The sequence below is a fragment of the Bombina bombina genome, chromosome 3, assembly GCF_027579735.1.
Source record: "Bombina bombina isolate aBomBom1 chromosome 3, aBomBom1.pri, whole genome shotgun sequence".
Lineage (NCBI taxonomy): Eukaryota > Metazoa > Chordata > Amphibia > Anura > Bombinatoridae > Bombina > Bombina bombina.
The window spans coordinates 662,577,051-662,601,983 of NC_069501.1; the positions used below are offsets into that span (position 1 = coordinate 662,577,051).

At 38.8% G+C, this 24,933-nt stretch overlaps 1 protein-coding gene across 1 annotated transcript in view; it reads right to left on the reverse strand.

Moving 5' to 3' along the window:
* REPS2 (RALBP1 associated Eps domain containing 2) overlaps window positions 1-24,933 on the reverse strand; it is a 611,369-nt gene that overhangs the window by 116,664 nt on the left and 469,772 nt on the right. The window contains exon 13 of the mRNA XM_053707397.1: window positions 5,226-5,271. Within this exon, the coding sequence (XP_053563372.1) occupies window positions 5,226-5,271 (46 nt within the window). The remainder of the gene's footprint in view (window positions 1-5,225; window positions 5,272-24,933) is intronic.

Genomic DNA, 24,933 nt, shown 5'->3' on the forward strand with positions numbered 1-24,933 from the left:
GTAAAGCTGAAAGTTCAGAAACTCTGCGAGCAGAAGAAATAGCAACCAAAAATAATACTTTCCAAGATAATAACTTAATATCTATGGAATGCACAGGTTCAAACGCAACCCCTTAAAGAACATTAAGAACTAAATTCAAACTCCAAGGAGGAGCAATTGGTCTAAATACAGGCCTGATTCTAGTCAGAGCCTGACAAAAAGATTGAACATCTGGAACATCTGCCAGACGTTTGTGAAGCAAAATGGACAAAGCAGAAATCTGTCCCTTTAAGGAACTCGCTGACAACACTTTCTCCAATCCTTCTTGGAGAAAAGATAAAATCCTGGGAATCCTAACTCTACTCCATGAGTAGCCCTTGGAGTCACACCAGTAGAGATATTTACACCATATCTTATGGTAAATCTTTCTAGTAACAGGCTTACGTGCCTGAATTAAAGTATCAATAACCGAATCAGAGAACCCTCGCTGCAGAGAAACTAAATTAGGATGAAGGAAGGGTCCCTGAATGAGAAGGTCCTGCCTCAATGGAAGCTTCCTCGGCGGCAGGGATGCCATGTCCACCAGATCGGCATACCAAATCCTGCGAGGCCACGCAGGAGCAATGAGAATCACTGATGCCCTCTCCTGTTTGATCCGAGCAATCACCCGAGGCAGGAGGGCAAACGGAGGAAACACATAAGCCAGGTTGAACGAGCAAGGTACTGCCAAGGCATCTATCAGTTCGGCCTGAGGATCCCTGAATCTGAATCCGTATCTTGGAAGCTTGGCATTCTGATGAGATGCCATCAAGTCCAATTCCGGTCTGCCCCACCTGAGAATCAGGGAAGCAAAGACCTCCGGATGAAGTTCCCACTCCCCCGGATGAAACGTCTGTCTGCTCAAAAAATCCGCTTCCCAGTTGTCCACTCCTGGGATGTAAATTGCTGACAGATAACAAGATTGAGTCTGCGCCCACTGAATTATCTTGGATACTTCTGTCATCGCTAAGGAACTCCTTGTTCCTCCCTGATGATTGATATAAGCCACAGCCGTGATGTTGTCCGACTGAAACTGGATGAACTTGGCCGAGGTCTGCGGAAGCACGTCCCTTGGGACAGATGATCCGGCGACAACCACCAAAGAAGAGAGTCTCTTGTCTCCTGATCCAGATCTATCTGAGGAGACAAATTTGCATAATCTCCATTCCACTGTCTGAGCATGCTCAGTTGCAGAGGTCTGAGATGAAACCGTGCAAACGGAATGATGTCCATTGCCGCTACCATCAATCCAATTACCTCCATGCACTGAGCCACTGATGGCCGAGGAGTGGATTGAAGGGTTCGGCATGTCTCCAGAATCTTTAACATTCTAACTTCCGTCAAATTTTTTTTTAATGAATACAGAATCTATTAGAGTTCCCAGGAAAGGAACCCTTGTCTGTGGAATTAAAGAACTCTTTTCTAGATTCACTTCCACCCATGAGTCCTTAGAAAGGACAGAACCATATCGGTATGAGACTCTGTCAGTTGAAAAGAGGACGCCTGAATTAGAATATCATCTAAGTAAGGTGCCACTGCAATGCCCCGCGGTCTGAGAACCGCTAGCAAAGACCCTAGAACCTTCGTGAAGATCCTGGGAGCCATGGCCAGCCCGAAGGGAAGGGCCACAAACTGAAAATGTTTGTCCAGGAAGGCAAACCTTAGAAACTGGTGATGATCTCTGTGGATAGGAATATGAAGATATGCATTCTTTAAGTCCACGGTAGTCATATATTGACCATCCTGGATCAATGGAAGAATTATCCGAATAGTCTCCATCTTGAAGGATGGGACTCTGAGAAACTTGTTTAGACTCTTGAGATCTAAAATGGGTCTGAACGTTCCCTCTTTTTTGGGAACCACGAAAAGATTTGAGTAAAACACCTGTCCCTGTTCCTGTATTGGAACGGGACAAATTACTCCCATAGTAGAGAGGTCTTTTACACAACGTAAGAACGCCTCTCTTTTTGTCTGGTCTACAGACAATCGTGAAAGAAGAAACCTTCCCCTTGGAAAGAAATTTTTGAACTCCAGTTGGTACCCCTGGGACACGATTTCTAGTGTCTAGGGATCCTGAACATCTTTTATCCAAGCCTGGACAAAGAGTGAAAGTCTGCCCCCTACTAGTTCCGGTCCCGGACGGGGGCCGTCCCTTCATGCTGTCTTGGGAGCAGCAGTGGGCTTCTTGGGTTGTTTATTTTTGTTCCAAGCCTGATTGGGTCCCCAGACGGGCTTGGACTGAGCGAAGTTTCCTTCCTGCTTAGCGGAAGAGGAAGAAGCGACACCCTTGAAATTTCGAAAGGAATGAAAATTACTCTGTCTCCTTTGTTTGGACGTCTTATCCTGAGGGAGGAGATGACCCTTAACTCCCGTAATGTCAGAGATAATCTCTTTCAATTCAGGCCCAAATAAAGTCTTTCCTTTGAAAGGGATAGCTAATAGCTTAGATTTAGAGGATACATCCGCAGATCAGGATTTCAACCACAAGGCTCTGCGTGCTACAATGGCCAAACCTGCATTCTTAGCCGCCAATTTGGTAATCTAAGAGGCGGCGTCTGTAACAAAGGAATTGGCTAGCTTAAGGGCCTTAATTCTATCCAATATTTCCTCCAAAGGAGTCTCAGTTTTAAGAGACTCTTCTAGGGCATCAAACCAAAAGGCAGCTGCAGTTGTAACTGGTACGATGCATGCCGTAGGTTTCAACAGAAACCCTTGATGAACAAACAGCTTCTTTAAAAGACCCTCCAATTTCTTATCCATAGGGTCATTGAAAGCACAACTGTCCTCAATAGGAATAGTCGTACGCTTAGCTAGAGTAGAAATAGCTCCCTCCACCTTAGGAATCGTTTGCCAGACATCCCTAACGGTGTCAGATAAAGGGTACATTTTCTTAAATATAGGGGAAGGGGAGAAAGGTATCCCTGGTCTTTCCCATTCCTTGTTAATAATTTCCGAAATTCTTTTGGGAATCGGAAAAACATCAGCATAAGTAGGAATTTCCAAATATCTGTCCATCTTACACAATTTTTCTGGAGGGACCACAATAGAATCCCAGTCATCCAGAATTAACAAAACCTGCCGTAATAACAGTCAAAGGTGTTCAAGCTTAAATTTGAAGGACATCACGTCCGAATCTGTCTTGGGTAATGCATTACCTGAGTCAGACAGTTCTCCTTCTGATAAAATCTCCCTAACTCCTCCTCCTCATCATCTTGAGTACAATCATTATTATCATCAGATAAAAAATTTTTGTTCCTTACACTGCAATGCCCTAGTTATACATGAAGGGCAAAGTGTAACAGGGGGATCCACAATGGCATGTACTATGTTCATCCATCATAATAAAGTGAAAAATAAAATATTGAGTACTGTATCTTTAAGACTCAAAGTACAAATATAACCTTTGTTTAATATATATATATATATATATATATATATATATATATATATATATATATATCCGTTTACATATATTGCCAGGGAGAAGCTCTAATAAAAACCTTCCCTCTAACACTGTGTATTATAACTTGGTACAAATCCCAATAATAAGGCATTAACTGTTTCAAAAAAATAGCTCTGCTGCGGCTCCTACCTGCACCTGAGACCGGAACAAGTTATTCTCACATACGCATCCGGAAGAACAGGCTAGAGGTTGTAATGATTGCACTATCACAAACTGACTGCGCTAAGAAAACGCGCAAAGTCTAGCTCCGCCCTTTGTGGGCGTAACGTAATGCACTCTGTAAAAATTAGTAAAAACCGCCATTAACTGGATTTAAAAATACTCCTATGTACTCCAGAATAGCCCGATAGCCTAAACGTACAGCTATCTGTAACCCCTGTGTCTCCAGCCTCATAACGTTAGCCCCTACACAAACTCCCTAGCGCTTCAAGGCACACAAGCCTGAGAGTCTAGGAAAACATATATACAAATTCCCCAATTTCTCCCTCTTAAATAAATTTAGCTCAGAGAACTTGGCACCATAAGACATTTTGTATATATATATATATATATATATATATATATATATATATATATATATATATATATATATATATATATATATATATATATATATATACCAGTGCTTCTAGGTTCAAAATCTCTAGATTGTCTGGTTCACTGTAGTACTTACATACCAATCCCCAGCATAGGAAAAATACAGTCCATCTGATTCTGATCCCCAGAATAATAAGAACTGCACTTACCTTTATGCTGAGCCTTCACAGTGTCAAGAGGTGTCCTTTCAAATCCTCCTGAAGTCCTGTGAAGCAGAAAAAGTCTTAGTTAGGGTTTTCTAAGACATTGTAAATCAACGCAGCACAATCTTGGGAGGCCAGTGGAGACAAAAATCCACCAGTTCCCACAGTCTAAACAGACTGCTTGAAGCTGCTCTGTAATAAAATAGTGCACTTTGGCACCATTTAAAAACAAAAAATTCTTGATTGAAGAATCTAAACTAAACACCTCACTTTACCGCTTCCTATCACTAACACAGGCAAAGAGAATGACTGGAGGGAAGGGAGGGGCTATTTATGCAGCTCTGCTGTGGAGCTCTTTGCCACTTCCTGCTGACCAGAAGGCGATATCCCACAAGTAAGGATGAAATCCGTGGACTCGTCATATCTTGTAAAAGAAATATTTTTATTTAGAATTTGATTATTTTTAATTTCATATAGATAGATATTAATGGTTTAAAGTTTTTAACAGTTTCTTTAAAATTAAATAGTTTAGTTGAAAAAATAAATTGTACTGAAGGTTACAATTATGTATGTATAAAGGGACACTGAACCCAAATGTTTTTCTTTTGTGATTCAGATAGAACATGCAATTTTAAGCAACTTTCTCATTTACTCCTATTATCAATTTTTATTCGTTCTCTTGCTATCTTTATTTGATAAAGAAGGCATCTAAGCTAAGGAGCCAGCAACTTTTTGGTTCAGACCCTGTACAGCACTTGTTTATTCGTGGGTGAATTTATCCACTAATAAGAAAGAACAACCCAGGTTGTTCACCAAAAATGGGACGGCATCTAAACTTTCATTTTTGCTTTTCAAATAAAGATACCAAGATAATGAAGAAAATTTGATAATAGAAGTAAATTATAAAGTTGCCTAAAATTGCATGCTCTATCTGAATCACAGAAGAAAAATTTTTGGTTCAGTGTCCTTTTAATGGCATAAATGAGAAAAGGTTATAGAATTACCTGGATCGAGGCCTTGTTTTGTGGAAGTGTGATTCCTTATTGACAACTATATAAAAAAAAACAGGAAAAATTGTAATACATTTATTTAACAGTAATTTTTTTATGAAAATTATATAGCTTAGTGTTTTGTAAAATATCTTCATGCAAAATATCTCGACGTTTAACTATTTGTAAATCTAATGCAAAAAATACATGAAAAATAATTTTTAAAAATAGACAATGCACTAATTAATTTTACATTTTACAAAAACAAAATGTATGCTTACCTGATAAATTTCTTTCTTTCTGGACATGAAGAGTTCACAACGTCATTCCAATTACTAGTGGGATATTCACTCCTGGCCAGCAGGAGAAGGCAAAGAGCACCCCAGCAGAGCTGTTAAGTGTCGCTTCCCTTACCTATAACCCCCAGTCATTCCGCCAAAGGGAAATGGAAAAAGAAGATAACACAAAGGTGTAGAGGTCCCTGAGGTTTAACAAAAAATACTGTCTTAATTAAGGGTGGGGTTATGGACTCTATATGTCCGGAAAGAAAGAAATTTATCAGGTAAGCATACATTTTTGTTTACTTTCCTAAGACATGGAGAGTTCACAACGTCATTCCAATTACTAGTGGGAACCAACACCCAAGCTAGAGGATACGGAATGAACAGGAAGGGAGAGCAAGACAGGCAGACCTAAACAGTAGGCACAACCACTTGAAGAACCTTTCTCCCAAAAGAGGCCTTAGGCAAGTATAAAATTTGGAAAATTTGGAAAAAGTATGCAGAGAAGACCATGTTGCCGTCTTGCAAATCTGTTTCACAGAAGCTTTATTTTTGAAAACCCAAGAAGAGGAGACAGTCCTAGTGGATTAAGCTGTAATTCTCTCAGGAGGCTGCTGTCCAGCAGTCTCATAAGCAAACGAATCATACTTCTCAACCATAGAGAAAGAGAAGTAGAAGTGGCCTTCTGACCCTTACGCTTTCCTGAGAAACAAACAAACAGGGCAGAAGACTGACGAAAATCTTTAGTAGCCTGTAGGTAAAATTTTAGAGCATGCACAACATCCAAGTTATACAAAAGACGATCCTTATGAGAAGAAGGATTAGGACAAAAGGAAGGAACAACAATTTCCTGATTAATGTTTCGATTCGAAACCACCATAGGGAGAAACCCCAATTTAGTACAAAGAAACGCCTTATCCACATAAAAATAAGGTAAGGCGAATCACACTGCAGAGCTGAGAGTTCAGAAGTTCTGCGAGTATAGGAAATAGCAATAAGAAACAAAACTTTCCAAGATAACAACTTAATATCTACAGAAAGCACTGGCTCAAACTGAGCCTGCTGCAAAACTCTAGGAACTAGGTTAAGGCTCCAAGGAGGAGCAACAGGTTTAAACACAGGCCTGATTCTGACCAAGGCCTGACAAAAAGATTGAACATCTGGCAAGAATAGACAGTGCAGAAATCTGACCCTTAGAGAACTGACTGACAAACCCTTCTCCAGACCTTCCTGGAGAAAAGAGAAAATTCTAGGAATCCTGACCCTGCTCCAAGAGAAGTCCTTCGATTCACACTAATAAAGGTATTTGCGCCATACCTTATGGTAAATAGTAACCGACTTGCAAGCTTGAAGCATGGTATCAATAACAGACTCAGAAAATCCATGCTTAGCCAAAACTAAGCGTTTAATCTCCAAGCAGTCAGCTTCTGAAAACTAGATTTAGACGGAGGAAAGGACTGTGATTTAGAAGGTCCTTCCTCAGAGGTAACCTCCAAGGTGAAATAGAAGACATCCTCACCAGATCTGCAAACCAGATCCTGCAAGGCCATGCAGGATCTATCAGAATTACAGATGCTCTCTCCTGTTTCATACAAGCAATGACTCGTGGAAGGAAAGCAAATGGAGGTAACAGGTATGCTAGACCGAAATCCCAAGGAACCGCCAGAGCATCTATCAGGACAGCCTGAGGATCTCTTGACATTGAACTGTACCTTGGAAGCTTGGCATTCTAACGAGACGTAATCAGATCCAACTCCGGCACCCCCCACTTGAGGGTTAACCTGGAGAACACCTCCGGATGGAGAGCCCACTCCCCCGGAAGAAAGGTCTGTCTGCTCAGAAAATCCGTCTCCCAGTTGTCCACTCTTGGAATGTGGATGGCAGGTAGATGACAATTGTGAGCTTTTGCCCACTGAATAATCCGAGCCACCTCCTTCATGGCCAAGGAACTCCAAGTTCCTCCCTGGTGGTTGATGTAAGCCACTGAGGTGATGTTGTCCGACTGGAATCTGATAAACCGGGCTAAGGACAACTGAGGGCAAGCCATCAGGGCATTGAAGATCGCTCTCAACTCCAAGATGTTTATGGGGAGAGAAGACTCCTCCCAAGTCCATAGGCCCTGAGCCTTTAACGAGTCCCAGACTGCTCCGTCTGTGGTCACAATCACCCAGGAGAGTCTCCGGAAGCATGTGCCCTGAGACAGATGATCCTGAGAAATCCACCATAAGAGAGGGTGTCTCTTGTCAACTGGTCCAGATCTATCCTCTGAGACAGATCCGAATGGTCTCCGTTCCATTGTCTGAGCATGCAACATTGTAGAGCTCTCAAATGGAATCGAGCAAAGGAAATTATGTCCATGGAAGCGACCATCAGACCAATTACCTCTATCCATTGAGCCACTGATGGCCGAACAGTAGATTGAAGAGAGAGGCAAAAGGAGAAAAGTTTGGATTTTCTGACCTCCGTCAGAAAAATCTTCATAGATAGGGAATCTATGATGGTCCCTAAGAAACACACCCTTGTAGATGGAACATGGGAATTCTTCTCCAGATTCAGTTTCCATCTGTGGGAATGTAGAAAAGACAACAAGATCTCTGTATGAGAGTTTGCTAGTTGAAAAGATGGCATCTGAACCAATATGTCATCCAGGTAAGACACCACCGCAATTCCCTGAGACCTGACAACTGCCAAGAGAGCCCCCAGAACTACTGTGAAAATTCTGGGAGCTGTGGCAAGGCAAAACGAAAGAGCAACAAATTGAAAGTGCTTGTCTAGAAAAGCGAATTTCAGGAACTGGTAATGATCCCTGTGGATGGGAACATGAAGATACATGTCCTTCAGGTCTATGGTCATCATGAATTGACCGTCTTGGACCAAAGGAAGAATGGAACAAATGGTTTCCACTTTGATAGACGGTACCCTAAGAAATTTGTTGAGACACTTTAGGTCTAAAATGGGTCAAAAAGTTCCCTCTTTTTTGGAAACCACAAACAGATTTGAATAGAATCCTAAACCCTGTTCCCTTACTGTTACTGGAACAATCACTCCCAGGGAGGAAAGGTCCTGAACGCAGCTTAAGAATGCCCCTCTTTTTACCTGATCCTGGGAGGACGAGTCTTGAACTCTATCTTGTAACCCTGAGATACTATGTCCACAGCCCAAGGGTCTGGGACATTGCATATCCAAGCTTGTCGAAACAAGGAAAGTCAAAGTCTGCCCCTCACTTGATCCAGTCCCGGGTACAGACCCTTCATGCTGACTTAGCTTCAGGTGAAGGCTTCTTTAAATGCTTCCCCTTATTCCAAGAAGTCTGATTGGATCTCCAAGAGGAGCTGGACTGCTCCGGCTTGGAGGAGGGAAAGGAAGACTTTGACCTTTGAAGTTACGAAAGGAGCAAAAATTAGAACTTTCATGTCCCTTAGGTCTATTCTTCTTGTCTTGTGGTAGAAAGGACCCCTTTCCACCCATAATTTCAGAAATGATCTCTGCCAGACCAGGTCCAAACAGGGTCTTACCCTTATAAGTTAGCAACAGGAGCATGGACTTGGAGGTAACATCAGCTGACCAAGATTTTAGCCACAGAGCCCTGCGGGCTAGGACAGTGAAGCCAGACATATTGGCTCCCAGTCTAATGACTTGCATGTTAGCATCAGAGATAAAGGAATTGGCCAGTTTGAAAGCCTTAATCCTATCTTGGATCTCCTCTAACGGAGTATCCTCTAAAATCAATTCGTACAAAGCATCACACCAATAAGATGTTGCACTTGTTACCATGGCAATAAAAACTGCAGGTTGCCATTGTAGACCCTGATGAACATACATTTTCTTTAAATAAGCCTCCAGCTTTTTGTCCATGGGATCCTTAAAAGAACAGCTATCCTCTATAGGAATTGTAGTTCTCTTTGTCAGAGTATAAATAGCCCCTTCTACCTTAGGCACAGTGCGCCATGAGTCCTAAATGGAGTCAGCAACAGGAAACATCTTTTTAAAGACAGGAGATGGGGAACAAGGAATCCCTGGCTTATCCCATTCCTGTGCAATGATCTCAGACACACGGTCTGGAACAGGGAAAACTTCCACAGAGAAAAGAACATCATAGTGTTTGTTAAGCTTACAAGATTTTTTAGGGTTGACAGCCACACCCAAGAATCAGAGTAGTCCAAAGTAGCCAGTACCTCCTTTAGAAGTAAACAAAGGTTTTCAAGCTTAAATCTGAAGTTTACTTCTTCAGAATCAAATAAAGGATTTATACTGTCAGATTCTGAGATTTCACCCTCAGAAGGTACCGAGGTCTCCTTCTTATCAGATTTATGGGGGAGGTCATCCTTCGCAGCAGCAGATGGGACAGCCACCTTACTATCAGAAAAATGTTTTGATCTTCTCTTTCACTTCCTCATCATGGGAAAAGCAGATAAAGCCGCAGATACCGCAGAAGATATCTGTGCAGCAAAATCTATTGGCAAATACACTCCTCCAGGAGTCTGAGAGGAACTGCAGGGCACTGTATGTGAAGTCATTGAGGCTTGGGATGTTTGAGGAGAAAGGTGTGGCATTGCCTGAACAGCATCATCCTGAGAGACATTAGGCTCCGAAACAAGTAATTTATCTTTACATTTCTTTTTTAAACATGAGGAACAAAATTGCATAGGCAAGACAATTTGAGCCTCCAAACATAATAAGCATTTATCAAAAGGAACAGACTCCTGTTCATTATCCATAGCTGATAAAGTACCCAAAAAGTAAGGAATTTCACTTTAAGAGGAATAGTCCTTCAAAGAGTTAAACAAATGGAAAATGAAAATACACCTCTACACCTCAGAAGCTGAGGTGCCCTACCGAAACCTGCAGAAGCTGCACAAAATAAGGACTCTCCAATCGGCCAGCGGATTACCCCACAGCCGCAACTGAAGAGAAACTCACAGAAATGACTCCGCTTTGCTCAAAGCTACAAGTGGAAGAGCGGAAGTTCACGTGAGCGGCATCAAAAGAAACTGCGCATTAAAGGAAAAGCACATGATTCTACTCTAAAGTAAAAAATGGAAAATAGCCATTTAAAACATTCCCTCAAAAAAGATCTTTGTGATAAATACACATAGCCATAGGGTCAGTAGAGCCATCCCATAAAACTAATGGAAGCCATTAACCCCTAGTCTCCTCACATACAAATAGTGCCTGCATACTGCCCCAAATGAATCCTCCATAAAGGATAATAATGTCCCATGAAAATTAATGCAAGTCTCCAGTACCTAGAAGACACAAGCACTTACCTGCAAATCTAGCTGTCAGGGCGGAAGACAGCTCACAAGGCATGAAAGGACACATACTCCTTACAGAGACCTGTAGAAAAAGAAAGAACAGAGTAACCAACTCTGGCTTTCTATAACTAAGGTAGCAAGTATGTCAGAAAACAAAGCAAGGACCACCTCACCACTTTCTAACTGCTATAAAGCCACCACTACTCTTACTCAAGAGATAGACGTGGACACAGCTAAACCCCAATCCTTGCTTGCAGGGAAAAATACCCATTAAAGGAATAAATATCTTCAGACACCAACTTCACATCCTTCACTGACAGAGGCAAAGAGAATGACTGGGGATTATGGGTAAGGGAAGTGACACTTAACAGCTCTGCTGGGGTGCTCTTTGCCTCCTCCTGCTTGCCAGGAGTGAATATCCCACTAGTAATTGGAATGATGTTGTGGACTCTCCATGTCTTAGGAAAGAAATATAAATATGCTGATAGCTACAAATGAAATCTAATTTTGGGCCTGAGGATGAAAAGCTTGTCTATATGGAGAGAAATCATACAAAAACATTTTGGGGGCTTTTTTGGAGCATTATATTTAAAAAACATAATTTATGTAAGAACTTACCTGATAAATTCATTTCTTTCATATTGGCAAGAGTCCATGAGCTAGTGACATATGGGATATACAATCCTACCAGGAGGGGCAAAGTTTCCCAAACCTCAAAATGCCTATAAATACACCCCTCACCACACCCACAATTCAGTTTAATGAATAGCCAAGTAATGGGGTGATAAAGAAAGGAGTAGAAAGCATCAACAAAGGAAATTTGGAAATAATTGTGCTTTATGCAAAAAATCATAACCACCATAAAAAGGGTGGGCCTCATGGACTCTTTCCAATACGAAAGAAATGAATTTATCAGGTAAGTTCTTATATAAATTATGTTTTCTTTCATGTAATTGGCAAGAGTCCATGAGCTAGTGACATATGGGATATCAATACCCAAGATGTGGAGTCTTCCACTCAAGAGTCACTAGAGAGGGAGGGAATAAAATAAAAACAGCCATATTCCGCTGAAAAAATAATCCACAACCCAAAAATTAAGTTATTTTCACTCTTGAAAGAAAAAAACTTAAATCAAAAGCAGAAGAATCAAACTGAAACAGCTGCCTGAAGAACTTTTCTACCAAAAACTGCTTCCGAAGAAGCAAATACATCAAAATGGTAGAATTTAGTAAATGTATGCAAAGAGGACCAAGTTGCTGCTTTGCAAATCTGATCAACTGAAGCTTCATTCTTAAAAGCCCACGAAGTGGAGACTGATCTAGTAGAATGAGCTGTAATTCTCTGAGGCGGGGTTTGACCCGACTCCAAATAAGCTTGATGAATCAAAACTTTCAACCAAGAAGCCAAGGAAATAGCAGAAGCTTTCTGACCTTTCCTAGGACCAGAAAATAAAACAAATAAACTGGAAGTCTTCCTGAATTTTTTAGTAGCTTCCACATAATATTTCAAAGCTCTTACCACATCCAAAGAATGTAAGAATCTCTCCAAAGAATTCTTAGGATTAGGACACAAGGAAGGGACAACAATTTCTCTACTAATGTTGTTAGAATTCACAACCTTAGGTAAAAATTGAAAAGAAGTCCGCAAAACTGCCTTATCCTGATGAAAAATCAGTAAAGGAGACTCACAAGAAAGAGCAGATAGCTCAGAAACTTTTCTAGCAGAAGAAATAGCCAAAAGTAAAGTAGTTTAATGTCCAAAGAATGTCCAAAGAATGCATAGGCTCAAATGGAGGAGCCTGTAAAGCCTTCAGAACCAAATTAAGACTCCAAGGAGGAGAGATTGATTTAATGACAGGCTTAATACGAACTAAAGCCTGTACAAAACAGTGAATATCAGGAAGTTTAGCAATCTTTCTGTGAAATAAAACAGAAAGAGCAGATATTTGTCCTTTCAAGGAACTTGCAGACAAACCCTTATCCAAACCATCCTGAAGGAACTGTAAAATTCTAGGAATTCTAAAAGAATGCCAGGAGAATTTATGAGAAGAACACCATGAAATGTAAGTCTTCCAAACTCTATAATAAATCTTTCTAGAGACAGATTTACGAGCTTGTAACATAGTATTAATCACTGAGTCAGAGAAACCTCTATGACTTAGAACTAAGAGTTCAATTTCCATACCTTCAAATTTAATAATTTGATATCCTGATGGAAAAACGGACCTTGAGATAGTAGGTCCGGCTGTAACGGAAGAGGCCAAGGCGGGGAACTGGACATCCGAACCAGATCCACATACCAAAACCTGTGTGGCCATGCTGGAGCCACCAGCAACACAAAAGACTGTTCCATGATGATTTTGGAGATCACTCTTGGAAGGAGAACTAGAGGCGGGAAGATGTAAGCAGGTTGATAACACCAAGGAAGTGTCAGCGCATCCACTGCTTCCGCCTGAACATCCCTGGACCTGGACAGGTATCTGGGAAGTTTCTTGTTTAGATGAGAGGCCATGAGGTCTATCTCCAGAAGCCCCCACATCTGAACAATCTGAGAAAACACATCTGGATGGAGAGACCACTCCCCTGGATGTAAAGTCTGGCGGCTGAGATAATCCGCCTCCCAATTGTCTACGCCTGGGATATGCACCGCAGAGATTACACAGGAGCTGGATTCCGCCCAGGCAAGTATCCGAGATACTTCTTTCATAGCTTGGGGACTGTGAGTCCCACCCTGATGATTGACATAAGCCACAGTTGTGATATTGTCTGTCTGAAAACAAATGAACGGTTCTCTCTTTAGCAGAGGCCAGAACTGAAGAGCCCTGAGAATTGCACGGAGTTCTAAAATATTTATTGGTAATCTCGCCTCTTGAGATTTCCAAACCCCTTGTGCTGTCAGAGATCCCCAAACAGCTCCCCAATCTGAAAGACTCGCATCTGTTGTGATCACAGTCCAGGTTGGGCGAACAAAAGAAGCCCTTGAACCAAACGATGGTGATCTATCCACCATGTCAGAGAGTGTCGTACATTGGGATTCAAGGATATTAATTGTGATATCTTTGTATAATCCCTGCACCATTGATTCAGCATACAAAGCTGTAGAGGTCTCATGTGAAAACGAGCAAAGGGGATTGCATCCGATGCTGCAGTCATGAGACCTAAAACTTCCATGCACATAGCCACTTTTGGTAAATTGATCCTCCAACCATGTTTCCGAAGAAACAACACTAGTTGATTCCTGTGAGATTCTGCAGTATGTAAAGACTGAGCTAGTACCAAGATATCGTCCAAATAAGGAAACACCGCAATACCCTGTTCTCTGATTACAGATAGTAGGGCACCCAGAACCTTCAAAAAGATTCTTGGAGCTGTTGCTAGGCCAAATGGAAGAGCAACAAATTGGTAATGCTTGTCTAGAAAAGAGAATCTCAGAAACTGAAAGTGTTCTGGATGAATCGGAATATGAAGGTATGCATCCTGCAAGTCTATTGTGGACATATAATGTCCTTGCTGAACAAAAGGCAGAATAGTCCTTATAGTCACCATCTTGAAAGTTGGTACTCTTACATAACGATTCAAAATTTTCAGATCCAGAACTGGTCTTGGTACAATGAATAGGTTTGAATAAAACCCCAAACCTTGTTCCTGAGGAGGAACTGGCATGATTACCCCTGAAGACTCCAGGTCTGAAACACACTTCAGAAAAGCCTGAGCTTTTACTGGATTTACAGGGATGCGTGAGAGAAAAAATCTTCTCACAGGAGGTCTTACATTGAATCATATTCGATACCCTTGAGAGACAATGCTCTGAATCCAATGATTTTGGACAGATTTTATCCAAAAATCCTTGAAAAACCTTTATCTGCCCCCTACCAGCTGAGCTGGAATGAGGGCCGCACCTTCATGCGGACTTAGGGGCAGACTTTGGTTTCCTAAATGGCTTGGATTTATTCCAATTTGAGGAAGGCTTCCAATTGGAAGCAGATTCCTTGGGAGGAGGATTGAGTTTTTGTTCCTTATTCTGATGAAAGGAACGAAAACGGTTAGAAGCCTTAGATTTACCCTTAGGTTTTTTATCCTGAGGCAAAAAAACTCCTTTTCCTCCAGTGATAGTTGAAATAATAGAATCCAACTGAGAACCAAATAAATTATTACCTTGGAAAGAAAGCGATAGTAATCTAGATTTAGATGTCATATCAGCATTCCAAGATTTAAGCCACAAAGCTCTTCTAGCTAATACAGCTAAAGACATGGATCTAACATCAATTTTGATAATATCAAAAATGGCATCACAAATAAAATGATTAGCATGTTGCAGTAAGCGAACAATGCTAGATATGTCAAAATCCAATTAATGTTGCACTAAATTTTCCAACCAGAAAGTTGATGCAGCCGCAACATCACCCAAAGAAATAGCAGGTCTGAGAAGATGACCTGAATATAAATAGACCTTCCTTAGATAAGATTCAAGTTTCCTATCTAAAGGATCCTTAAAGGAAGTGCTATCTTACATAGGAATAGTAGTACGTTTAGCAAGAGTAGAAATAGCCCCATCAACTTTGGGGATCTTTTCCCAAAACTCTATAGATTTTGCTGGTAAAGGATACAATCTCTTAAACCTTGAAGAAGGAATAAAGGAAGTACCTGGCTTATTCCATTCCCTAGAAATCATATCAGAAATAGCCCCAGGAATGGGAAAAACACCTGGGGAAACCACAGGAGGTTTAAAAACAGCATTTAAACGTTTATTAGACTGAACGTTAATAGGACTGGTTACCTCAATATCCAAAGTAATTAACACTTCTTAACACGCATATACTCTATTTTAAATAAATAAGTAGATTTGTCAGTGTCAATATCTGAGGAAGGATCTTCTGTTTCAGATAGATCCTCATCAGAAGAGGATGAATTATTATGTTGTTGGTCATTTGAAATTTTATCAGCTAAATGAGAAGTTTTAAAAGACCTTTAACGTTTATTAGAAGGTGGAAATGCAGACAAAGCCTTCATAATAGAATCAGAAACAAATTCTTTAAAATTTACAGGTATATCATGCACATTAGAAGTTGAAGGAACTGCAACTGGCATTGTACTATTAATGATAGAAACACTATCTGCTTGTAAAAGTTTATCATGACAACTATTACAAATGACATTCGGTGGAATAATTTCTACAATTTTACAACAAATGCACTTAGCTTTGGTAGAACCGATGTCAGGCAGCAATTTCCAGCAGAAACTTCAGAGGCAGGATCAGATTGGGACATCTTGCTCAATGTAAGAGAAAAAACAACATATAAAGCAAAATTATCTATTTCCTTAAATGACAGTTTCAGGAATGGGAAAAATGCAAAAGCATAGGCCTCTTGATAGAAAATAAAGCAGGAGGCAAACAACAATGGGGTATTGAAATAATGAAGAAAATTTGGCACCAAGTATGACGCACAACGTAACGTAAACTTTTTTGGCGCCAAAAATTACCGGAAATGACACACATGCATCACTAATGACGCCGCCGTGTGAAAGGTCTCGGCGTCACGTATGACACCGGAAATGACGAAGTTGCGTCAAAAACGTATTTTTCCGCGCCAAAAAAGTTTACGCCAAAAATGACGCAATAAAGTCTAACATTTGACGCACCCGCGGGCCTAACACCCGCAATTGCAAAAAGTAGTCAAATTGAAAAAAGACTAAACCCCAGGTAAGAAATAAATTTCTTAAAGTATTTATATTCCCAAATATGAAACTGACAGTCTGCAGAGGGAAATACATGAACCTGACTCATGGCAAATATAAGTACAATACATATATTTAGAACTTTATTTGCATAAAGTGCCAAACCATAGCTGAGAGTGTCTTAAGTAATGAAAACATACTTACCAAAAGACACCCATCCACATATAGCAGATAGCCAAACCAGTACTAAAACAGTTATTAGTAGAGGTAATGGTAAATTGAGAGTATATCCTCGATCTGAAAAGGGAGGAAGGAGATGAATCTCTAAGACCGACAACAGAGAACCCATGAAAAAGACCCCCGTTAGAGAAATCGTCGTATTCAATAGGTGATACTCCCTTCACGTCCCTCTGACATTCGCTGTACTTTGAGAGGAATCGGGCTTCAACGATGCTGAGAAGCGCATATCAACGTAGAAATCTTAGCACAAACTTACTTCACCACCTCCATAGGAGGCAAAGTTTGTAAAAACTGAATTGTGGGTGTGGTGAGAGGTGTACTTATAGGCATTTTAAGGTTTGGGAAACTTTGCCCCTCCTGGTAGGATTGTATATCCCATATGTCACTAGCTCATGGACTCTTGCCAATTACATGAAAGAAACGTGTGTCTCACTGACATCCAGAACTCTGCATAGCTAGATAAACAATATTTAAGCTAAAATTTGCTATTCTAAAATTCTTTGAGGGATCTCACCGTACAAGAGGTAATCTCACCAGAGAGGAGAGCTTTAAATCATCTGCCCTTTGTCTTGCTACTTTGTTTTTTTTTCTTCTATTTTTTCTTTCATAAACAAGGAACATAATGACATAAACATAACCTGTAACCAGGTCAGTTCTTTAAAAGTAAACATTTAAGATATACTTGTACAAATGCCAATTTAAGACATCCACTATAAAAAGGAAACAGTATTATACGATTTTTGGTAAAATTATGGTAAAATTAGTTTAAAGGGAAACTGATAACCTATAAGACTATGGGGTCTATTCACAAAGAGATGAACTGCAGGTGAATTGTAGGTGATTTCAAATATTTCATTAACTATGCATGATCAAGGGCCAACCACAGTGAGTAACTCAATTCACCTAAAATAGGAGATTTCCAGGTGAACTGTATGCAGCATTAACTATGCACTGTGCAGGGCTCTGCTCTTCTTGTAGGAGATACTCACTGGGTTTGGCCCTTGATCATGTATAGTTAATTAAAGATTTAAATCACCTACAATTCTTTATGAATAGAGCCCTATGTTTAAAGGAAAGTACAAAATATTTTTTTATTAAAAAATTATATGTTTTCAGGAGATGTATTTTGACTATGTATATAGTCTTGTCAGTATATGGCCGGGTTATAATACAATATATTTAATAATTATTCTTTAAAAACAACCCCCCCCCCCCCCCCGGCCATATACTGACAGTCTGTGCAAGTCAATTATTGGATTTCAGTATGAAGCTAGTAAAGGAATGGGGTGATAACTGTGTGAGTACTGGATAGCTAGACATAAGCTAAGACTGCCTACCTACAGAACAATATGTTTCACTAACACACAGCTCAACAAATGAGCAAAGAACAGTGGATACAAAATGGAAACACAGTTTTATCTAAGATAGCTGACTAGAGATTATATTGTTATTTTAAAGTTTATCAAAACCCATAGATATAAATTACGGATATACGACCGGTTAGAATTGTGGATAATAAATATGATCTTGCATACACTACACAGCTGATACTGGCCGAAAATGTTTGGTAAAATTACCTTTCAGGTTGGTTTTATACAATGTAAACTCTTATTTTTTCTTTTTTTTGGTTTCTGTAAATCAGCTTGTATTCTGACTTTAATGCCAAATACAGTTTTATCAGTTTGTTAAGAGATTGAAATTAGAGTTCTGGGTCACTTCTGCTCTCTGTTATTGCTGCCAGCTGTACTTTTTCACCCATCCTACTGCACCTGTAATTTCCCCTAAGCATTGATCTGAGAGTTTGAGTTTATAAAGAGAAGCAGAACACATAGAGTATATGAGCTTATACACATGTGTGTGTATGTGTATTTCCATAGGGTTAGGTATATTAATATGTGCACCATATAGTTCTTTTTTATGCTACAGAAAGCCTTGGATCTGTTCCAGGGGAGTTCCTTGTATGCAGACCCAACACAAATGATTATTCAAAATGACTGTTTCTAAACAAATCAATTATTTTTACTCTTGACACACTTTATAAATTGACATCACAATGTGTAGAGTATATTATTCATTAAAGGAACAGTAAACATCTTAAGAGACAATTCTGTTATCTTGCTATATAATAACATATCAGCCATTGTTAAACATACTGTTTGCTGCAATTGTTTTTTATTAACCAAACATAACCCACCACTTGCCTTATTTGGAAAAGCCAAGACTTGAGACTGCAGAAGACCAAGCTAACCATGGTCATAATGTTAGTATTAAGTGCATTGCTTTACAATTGTTATCAGCAAAATCAATTAGGGAAAATATATGTAGCAGTGTTAGCCTTGATAAGTCGGAAGTTTGCATTTCCTATTCTGAGAATGAGAAAATATACTATTGTCAGAGCTAAATTACATGAAAACGGACAAAATAAATAATGAAAGTATATTGCAAAAGTTGATTGTGCATAACTTAAAGTGATGGTAAACTCTGTTTTACAGTATATAGTTCTGTAAGTGTCATTGTTTTCTTATTTTAATAATACACATCAAATTTCTTCTAAGCAAGTATTTAAAAAAATTACATAAAACCTCTTAATTTATATTTGATTTGTATGCAATCCCCCTCCAGACCCCTGCAGTCGCATATTCAGTCTGCTTCTTCCATATCCAATCAGTAAGCATGTAGCGTTTACATTGAAGTAAGACAGGCTTACTTCAATGTAAACGCTATACGCATGTGCAATATAGTGGTCTTCTTAGAACACGCTCCTCCAATCATGAGCGTTTCCATACCGTTTTAGATATTGTACGTGCTTGTGTTTTTCATGCACTCTGACGTGTAGAGCTTGTGGGACCGCAATACACGTCACATAGATTTTAGTATAGAAGTTAGAGTGATGGAGCTAAGAGCTTTAAAACAGAATTACAATATGATACAAATATACAAAAAGTAATTATAAAAATATTTATTTTATCGAGGGCTGTTACTGTGCAAGTGCATGTGATGCCTCTCTAGATATGCTCTAAATACTAATATTTTAAACATAATTTAATTGTTTAAAATGCTGGTGCATGAAGCATATTTAGCTATGGTTTACATACACATACACATTAAAAGCTCTACTAGAAAAACGTGAGAATTTTTACTTGAAGCATTTTTGCTACTAAAAGTATATTGCAAAAAGGCTTCAATTCAGAAATTAAAGGCACTAATGGGCAATTCAATTTTGGTTGGAATGTCCCTTTAATATGAGCATTACTTTAGTAAGATCTGTGCCATTGTTTAGCCTGAAAAATGGCAATGTCTGTTTCACAGTATTTTGCAGTGGTGTGTCTTTGTTATCCAATTAATACACTTATGGGAAATATAACATATTTGCTGTATGTGGAAAAATGACATTATTACTACAACCCTGGTTCAATCTAGTGAGCATAAAGCCACATTGTGACCTGTATGTTTTAGGTTGGACAAGCCTACCCTATTCTATATCAAATCTGCCATAGCTAAGAAGATTTGGGCAAGAACTAGGGCTTGTGGATAAATATATTAAAGATGGCTATGTCACTGTATATTGCTCTAAAATGTATTAGCATTTGAATCACTCAACGCAATAAATCCTCTCATTATAAATGTGTTGTCTACCAGGAGGATGAAGCTGCAATTAAATTCTGCACTGGTCTGACCATTTTTTTGCCTTGTTTGCTGTCACAAGACACACACAATGTAATCAAAGGGATTAACATCTAAGAATCAGAGCGTGTCATTTTAATACACTTTTAAAATCACTTCTATTTTCAAATGTGTTTTGTTTTCTTGGTAAATGAAAATGCACATATCCTACACTAATGGGAGCTAACTGGTGATTGGTTCCTGCATACATTTGTCTATTGTGATTGGCTTACTAGATGTGTTCAGCAAGCTGCCAGTAGTAGTGCAATGCTGTTCCTTCAGAAAAGGATAAAAAGTGAATGAAGCAAATTTAATAATAGAAGTAAATGTGAAACATTGTATGTTCTATCTGAATTATGTAATAAAAACTTATGGTTTGCTGTCCCTTAAACTGTCGCTCAGACACAAACAACAGTGGTTATCTATCTTGAGGTTGAACAAATTAAATCTTCATGGGCCATGAGATATCACAATTCCTTTACTCAAGAACCAACCAAATATAACCAAACCTAAATTAATTGTCTGTTGGATTCAACGCAGAAATTATAAAAAACATTTTCCTTTAAAGGGACACTGAACCCAAATTTTTTATTTCGTAATTCAGATAGAACATGCAATTTTAAGCAACTTTCTAATTTACTCCTATTATCAAATTTTCTTTATTCTCTTAGAATCTTTATTTGAAATGCAAGAATGTAAGTTTAGATGCCGGCTCATTTTTGGGAAACACACTGTGTTGTTCTTGCTGATTGGAGGATAAATTCACCCACCAATAAACAAGTGCTTTCCATGGTCCTGAACCAAAAAAATAGATTAGATGCCTTCTTTTTCAAATAAAGAAAGCAGGAGAATGACAAAAAATTGATAATAGGAGTAAATTAGAAAGTTGCTTAAATTTTCATGCTCTATCTGAATCATGAAAGAGAAAATTTGGGTTCAGTGTCCCTTTAAGAAGTGCAATTGAGGATAACACGCATTGGGATATCGCATCCTCAGATCTATGGTTAACCCCTTAATGACCAAGGACGTACGCCATACCTCCTAAAAAAAATACAGTTAATGACCGTGGACGTATGGCGTACGTGTTTTGTCTGGAAAACAGCTGGAAGCGATCCTGATTGCTTCCAGCCGCTTTCCGGTTATTGCAGTGATGCCTCGAGATATCGAGGCATCCTGCAATAACCCCCCTTGGCCATCCGATGCAGAGAGAGCCAATCTGTGGCCCTCTCTGCACCGGACATCGATGGCCGGTATCGTTGGTGGGTGGGAGCTTATGTGGGAGGCGGGTGTGCGTCCATCGATGGGCCATATGACGTTGAGGGGGCGGGATCGTGGGCAGGGGGGGGTGGTCGCGTGCGCGTGCACAGGGTGGATGCGGGTGGGAATGGCTACACTACAGAAAACACTTGAACATAAAAGTTGGGTACAAATTAATTTTTGGAAAAATCGAAGTGATCTGGGAGGTGGAGGGGGGTTGTTCTTTGGGGTGGAAGCTACACTACAGAAAAAAAAAAGAAAAAAATAATAAAAAAGCATTTTTTTGCAGAAACTGGGTACTGGCAGACAGCTGCCAGTACCCAAGATGGCTCCCAGTAAGGTAGAGGGGGAGGGTTAGAGAGCTGTTTGGGGGGGATCAGGGAGGTTGGGGGCTAAGGGGGGAATCCTACACATCAACATATGTAAATATGCTAAAATATATATATATATATTTTTTTTAAAAATACCTTTTATTTTAGTACTGGCAGACTTTCTGCCAGTACTTAAGATGGCGGGGACAATTGTGGGGTGGGGGAGGGAAGAGCACTGTTTGGAGGGATCAGGGGGTCTGATGTGTCAGGTGGGAGGCTGATCTCTACACTAAAGCTAAAATTAACCCTGCAAGCTCCCTACAAGCTACCTAATTAACCCCTTCACTGCTAGACATAATACACGTGTGATGCGCAGCGGCATTTTGTGGCCTTCTAATTACCAAAAAGCAACACCAAAGCCATATATGTCTGCTATTTCTGAACAAAGGGGATCCCAGAGAAGCATTTACAACCATTTGTGCCATAATTGCACAAGCTATTTGTAAATAATTTCAGTGAGAAAACTAAAGTTTGTGAAAAAGTGAACGATTTTTTTTTATTTGATCGCATTTGGCGTGGAAATGGTGGCATGAAATATACCAAAATGGGCCTAGATCAATACATTGGGTTGTCTACTACACTACACTAAAGCTAAACTTAACCCTACAAGCTCCCTACATGCTCCCTAATTAACCACTCCACTGCTGGGCATAATACACGTGTGGTGCACAGTGGCATTTAGCAGCCTTCTAATTACCAAAAAAAATGCCAAAGCCATATATGTCTGCTATTTATGAACAAAGGGGATCCCAGAGAAGCATTTACAACCATTTGTGCCACAATTGCACAAGTTGTTTGCAAATAATTTCAGTGAGAAACCTAAAGTTTGTGAAAAAAAATTGTGAAAAAGTTAACAATTTTTTATTTGATCTCATTTGGCGGTGAAATGGTGGCATGAAATATACCAAAATGGGCCTAGATCAATACTTTGGGATGTCTTCTAAAAAAAAATATATACATGTCAATGGATATTCAGGGATTCCTGACAGATATCAGTGTCCCAATGTAACTAGCGCTAATTTTGAAAAAAAGTGGTTTGGAAATAGCAAAGTGCTACTTGTATTTATGGCTCTATAACTTGCAAAAAAGCAAAGAACATGTAAACATTGGGTATTTCTAAACTCAGGACAAAATTTAGAAACTATTTAGCATGGGTGTTTTTTGGTGGTTGTAGATGTGTAACAGATTTTGGGGGTCAAAGTTAGAAAAAGTGTGTTTTTTTCCATTTTTTCCTCATATTTTATAATTTTTTTTATAGTAAATTATAAGATATGATGAAAATAATGATATCTTGAGAAAGTCCATTTTATAGCGAGAAAAACGGTATATAATATGTGCGGGTACAGTAAATGAGTAAGAGGAAAATTACAGCTAAACACAAACACCGCAAAAATTTAAAAATAGCCTTGGTCCCAAACGGACAGAAAATGGAAAAGTGCTGTGGTCATTAATGGGTTAAAGGGACACTGAACCCAAATTTTTTCTTTCGTGATTCAGATAGAGCATGACATTTTAAGCAACTTTCAAATTTACTCCTATTATCAAATTTTCTTCATTCTCTTGGTATCTTTATTTGAAATCAAGAATGTAAGTTTAGATGGTAAACAACCTGGGTTGTCCTTGCTGATTGGTGGATAAATTCATCCACCAATAAAAAAAGTGCTATCCAGAGTTCTGAACAAAAAAAAACTTAGATGCCTTCTTTTTCAAATAAAGATAGAAAGAGAACAAAGAAAAATTGATAATAGGAGTAAATTAGAAAGTTTCTTAAAATTGCATGGTCTATCTGAATCATGAAAGAAAAAATGTGGGTTCAGTGTCCCTTTAACTGTTTTGCAAAACAAAAAAGTGTCACAAAACATATAAAAAATACATTACAAAGTACAGTTACACAATCACTATCCAATAAAAACAATTTTTAAAAAAATCCACAGAAAAATATATTAGAAAGTACAGTTACTCACTAACTACCCAATAAAAAAATGTCACTAAAAAGTTATAAGGGCTCAAAGATTCAAGGTCAAAAAAGGCAGGCAAAGAGTTTTAACATAGAGATACATACATCTACAAGTTTAAATATGTATAAGTACGGATATATATGTTTATATGTGTGTATATATGTATTTATATATTTATATGTGTTTATATTTATTTACAGACATATATACACATATAAACACATAACTACATATGTGTGTATGTATATATATATATATATATATATATATATATATATATATATATATATATATATATATATATATATATATATATATATATAAGTGCATTGGAGACCTTTACAGTCAATTAGATAAAAACTTGTAAAAGCATATTTATGCAATATTCATATTTAATAAAGTATTATACTGTGTATTTATTGTAAATATTTCACATTCTAATGTTCTGCACATTGGAGAATATGTTTAAAGTATTTAAAAATAGATATTCCTATATATATCAGTAAATATCTATACCTATATATAATCATCTATATATAGGTATAGATATAAATTGTACCAAAATACCATGAATAAATACAACAAATTCTGCTATGTGAAGGAATGTGAAATATTCATATTTTCACGTCGGATTAGTGTACTTGAGAATATACCATCGGGTTTGCGCGTGTGTAGTGTTTTAGTTTTTTTTTCCTCCATTGACTTCTATGGGGGAATACATCAACACGCGAGCAATATCCTAACTTCAGCTTTTTGCGTGCATCGGGTTAGCGCATCACTTGTAATCTAGCCTATTGATTGTGTTTTCTCAAATCTCCATGGCTGTAGTGCCCTGCTTCTGTAACAAAAAAGAGGCTATTGGGGGTTTGATCAAAACACATACATTTAAACTAAAGAGATACTAATTTATATCAGGCGTATCTGAAAGAACAGCAATTAAACGTTAAAATATTTTCTTGCATGAAAAAGGTGCTCTTATTTCTATCAATTACAGGTGGCGTTGGCAAAGCTCTGCATTTTCAT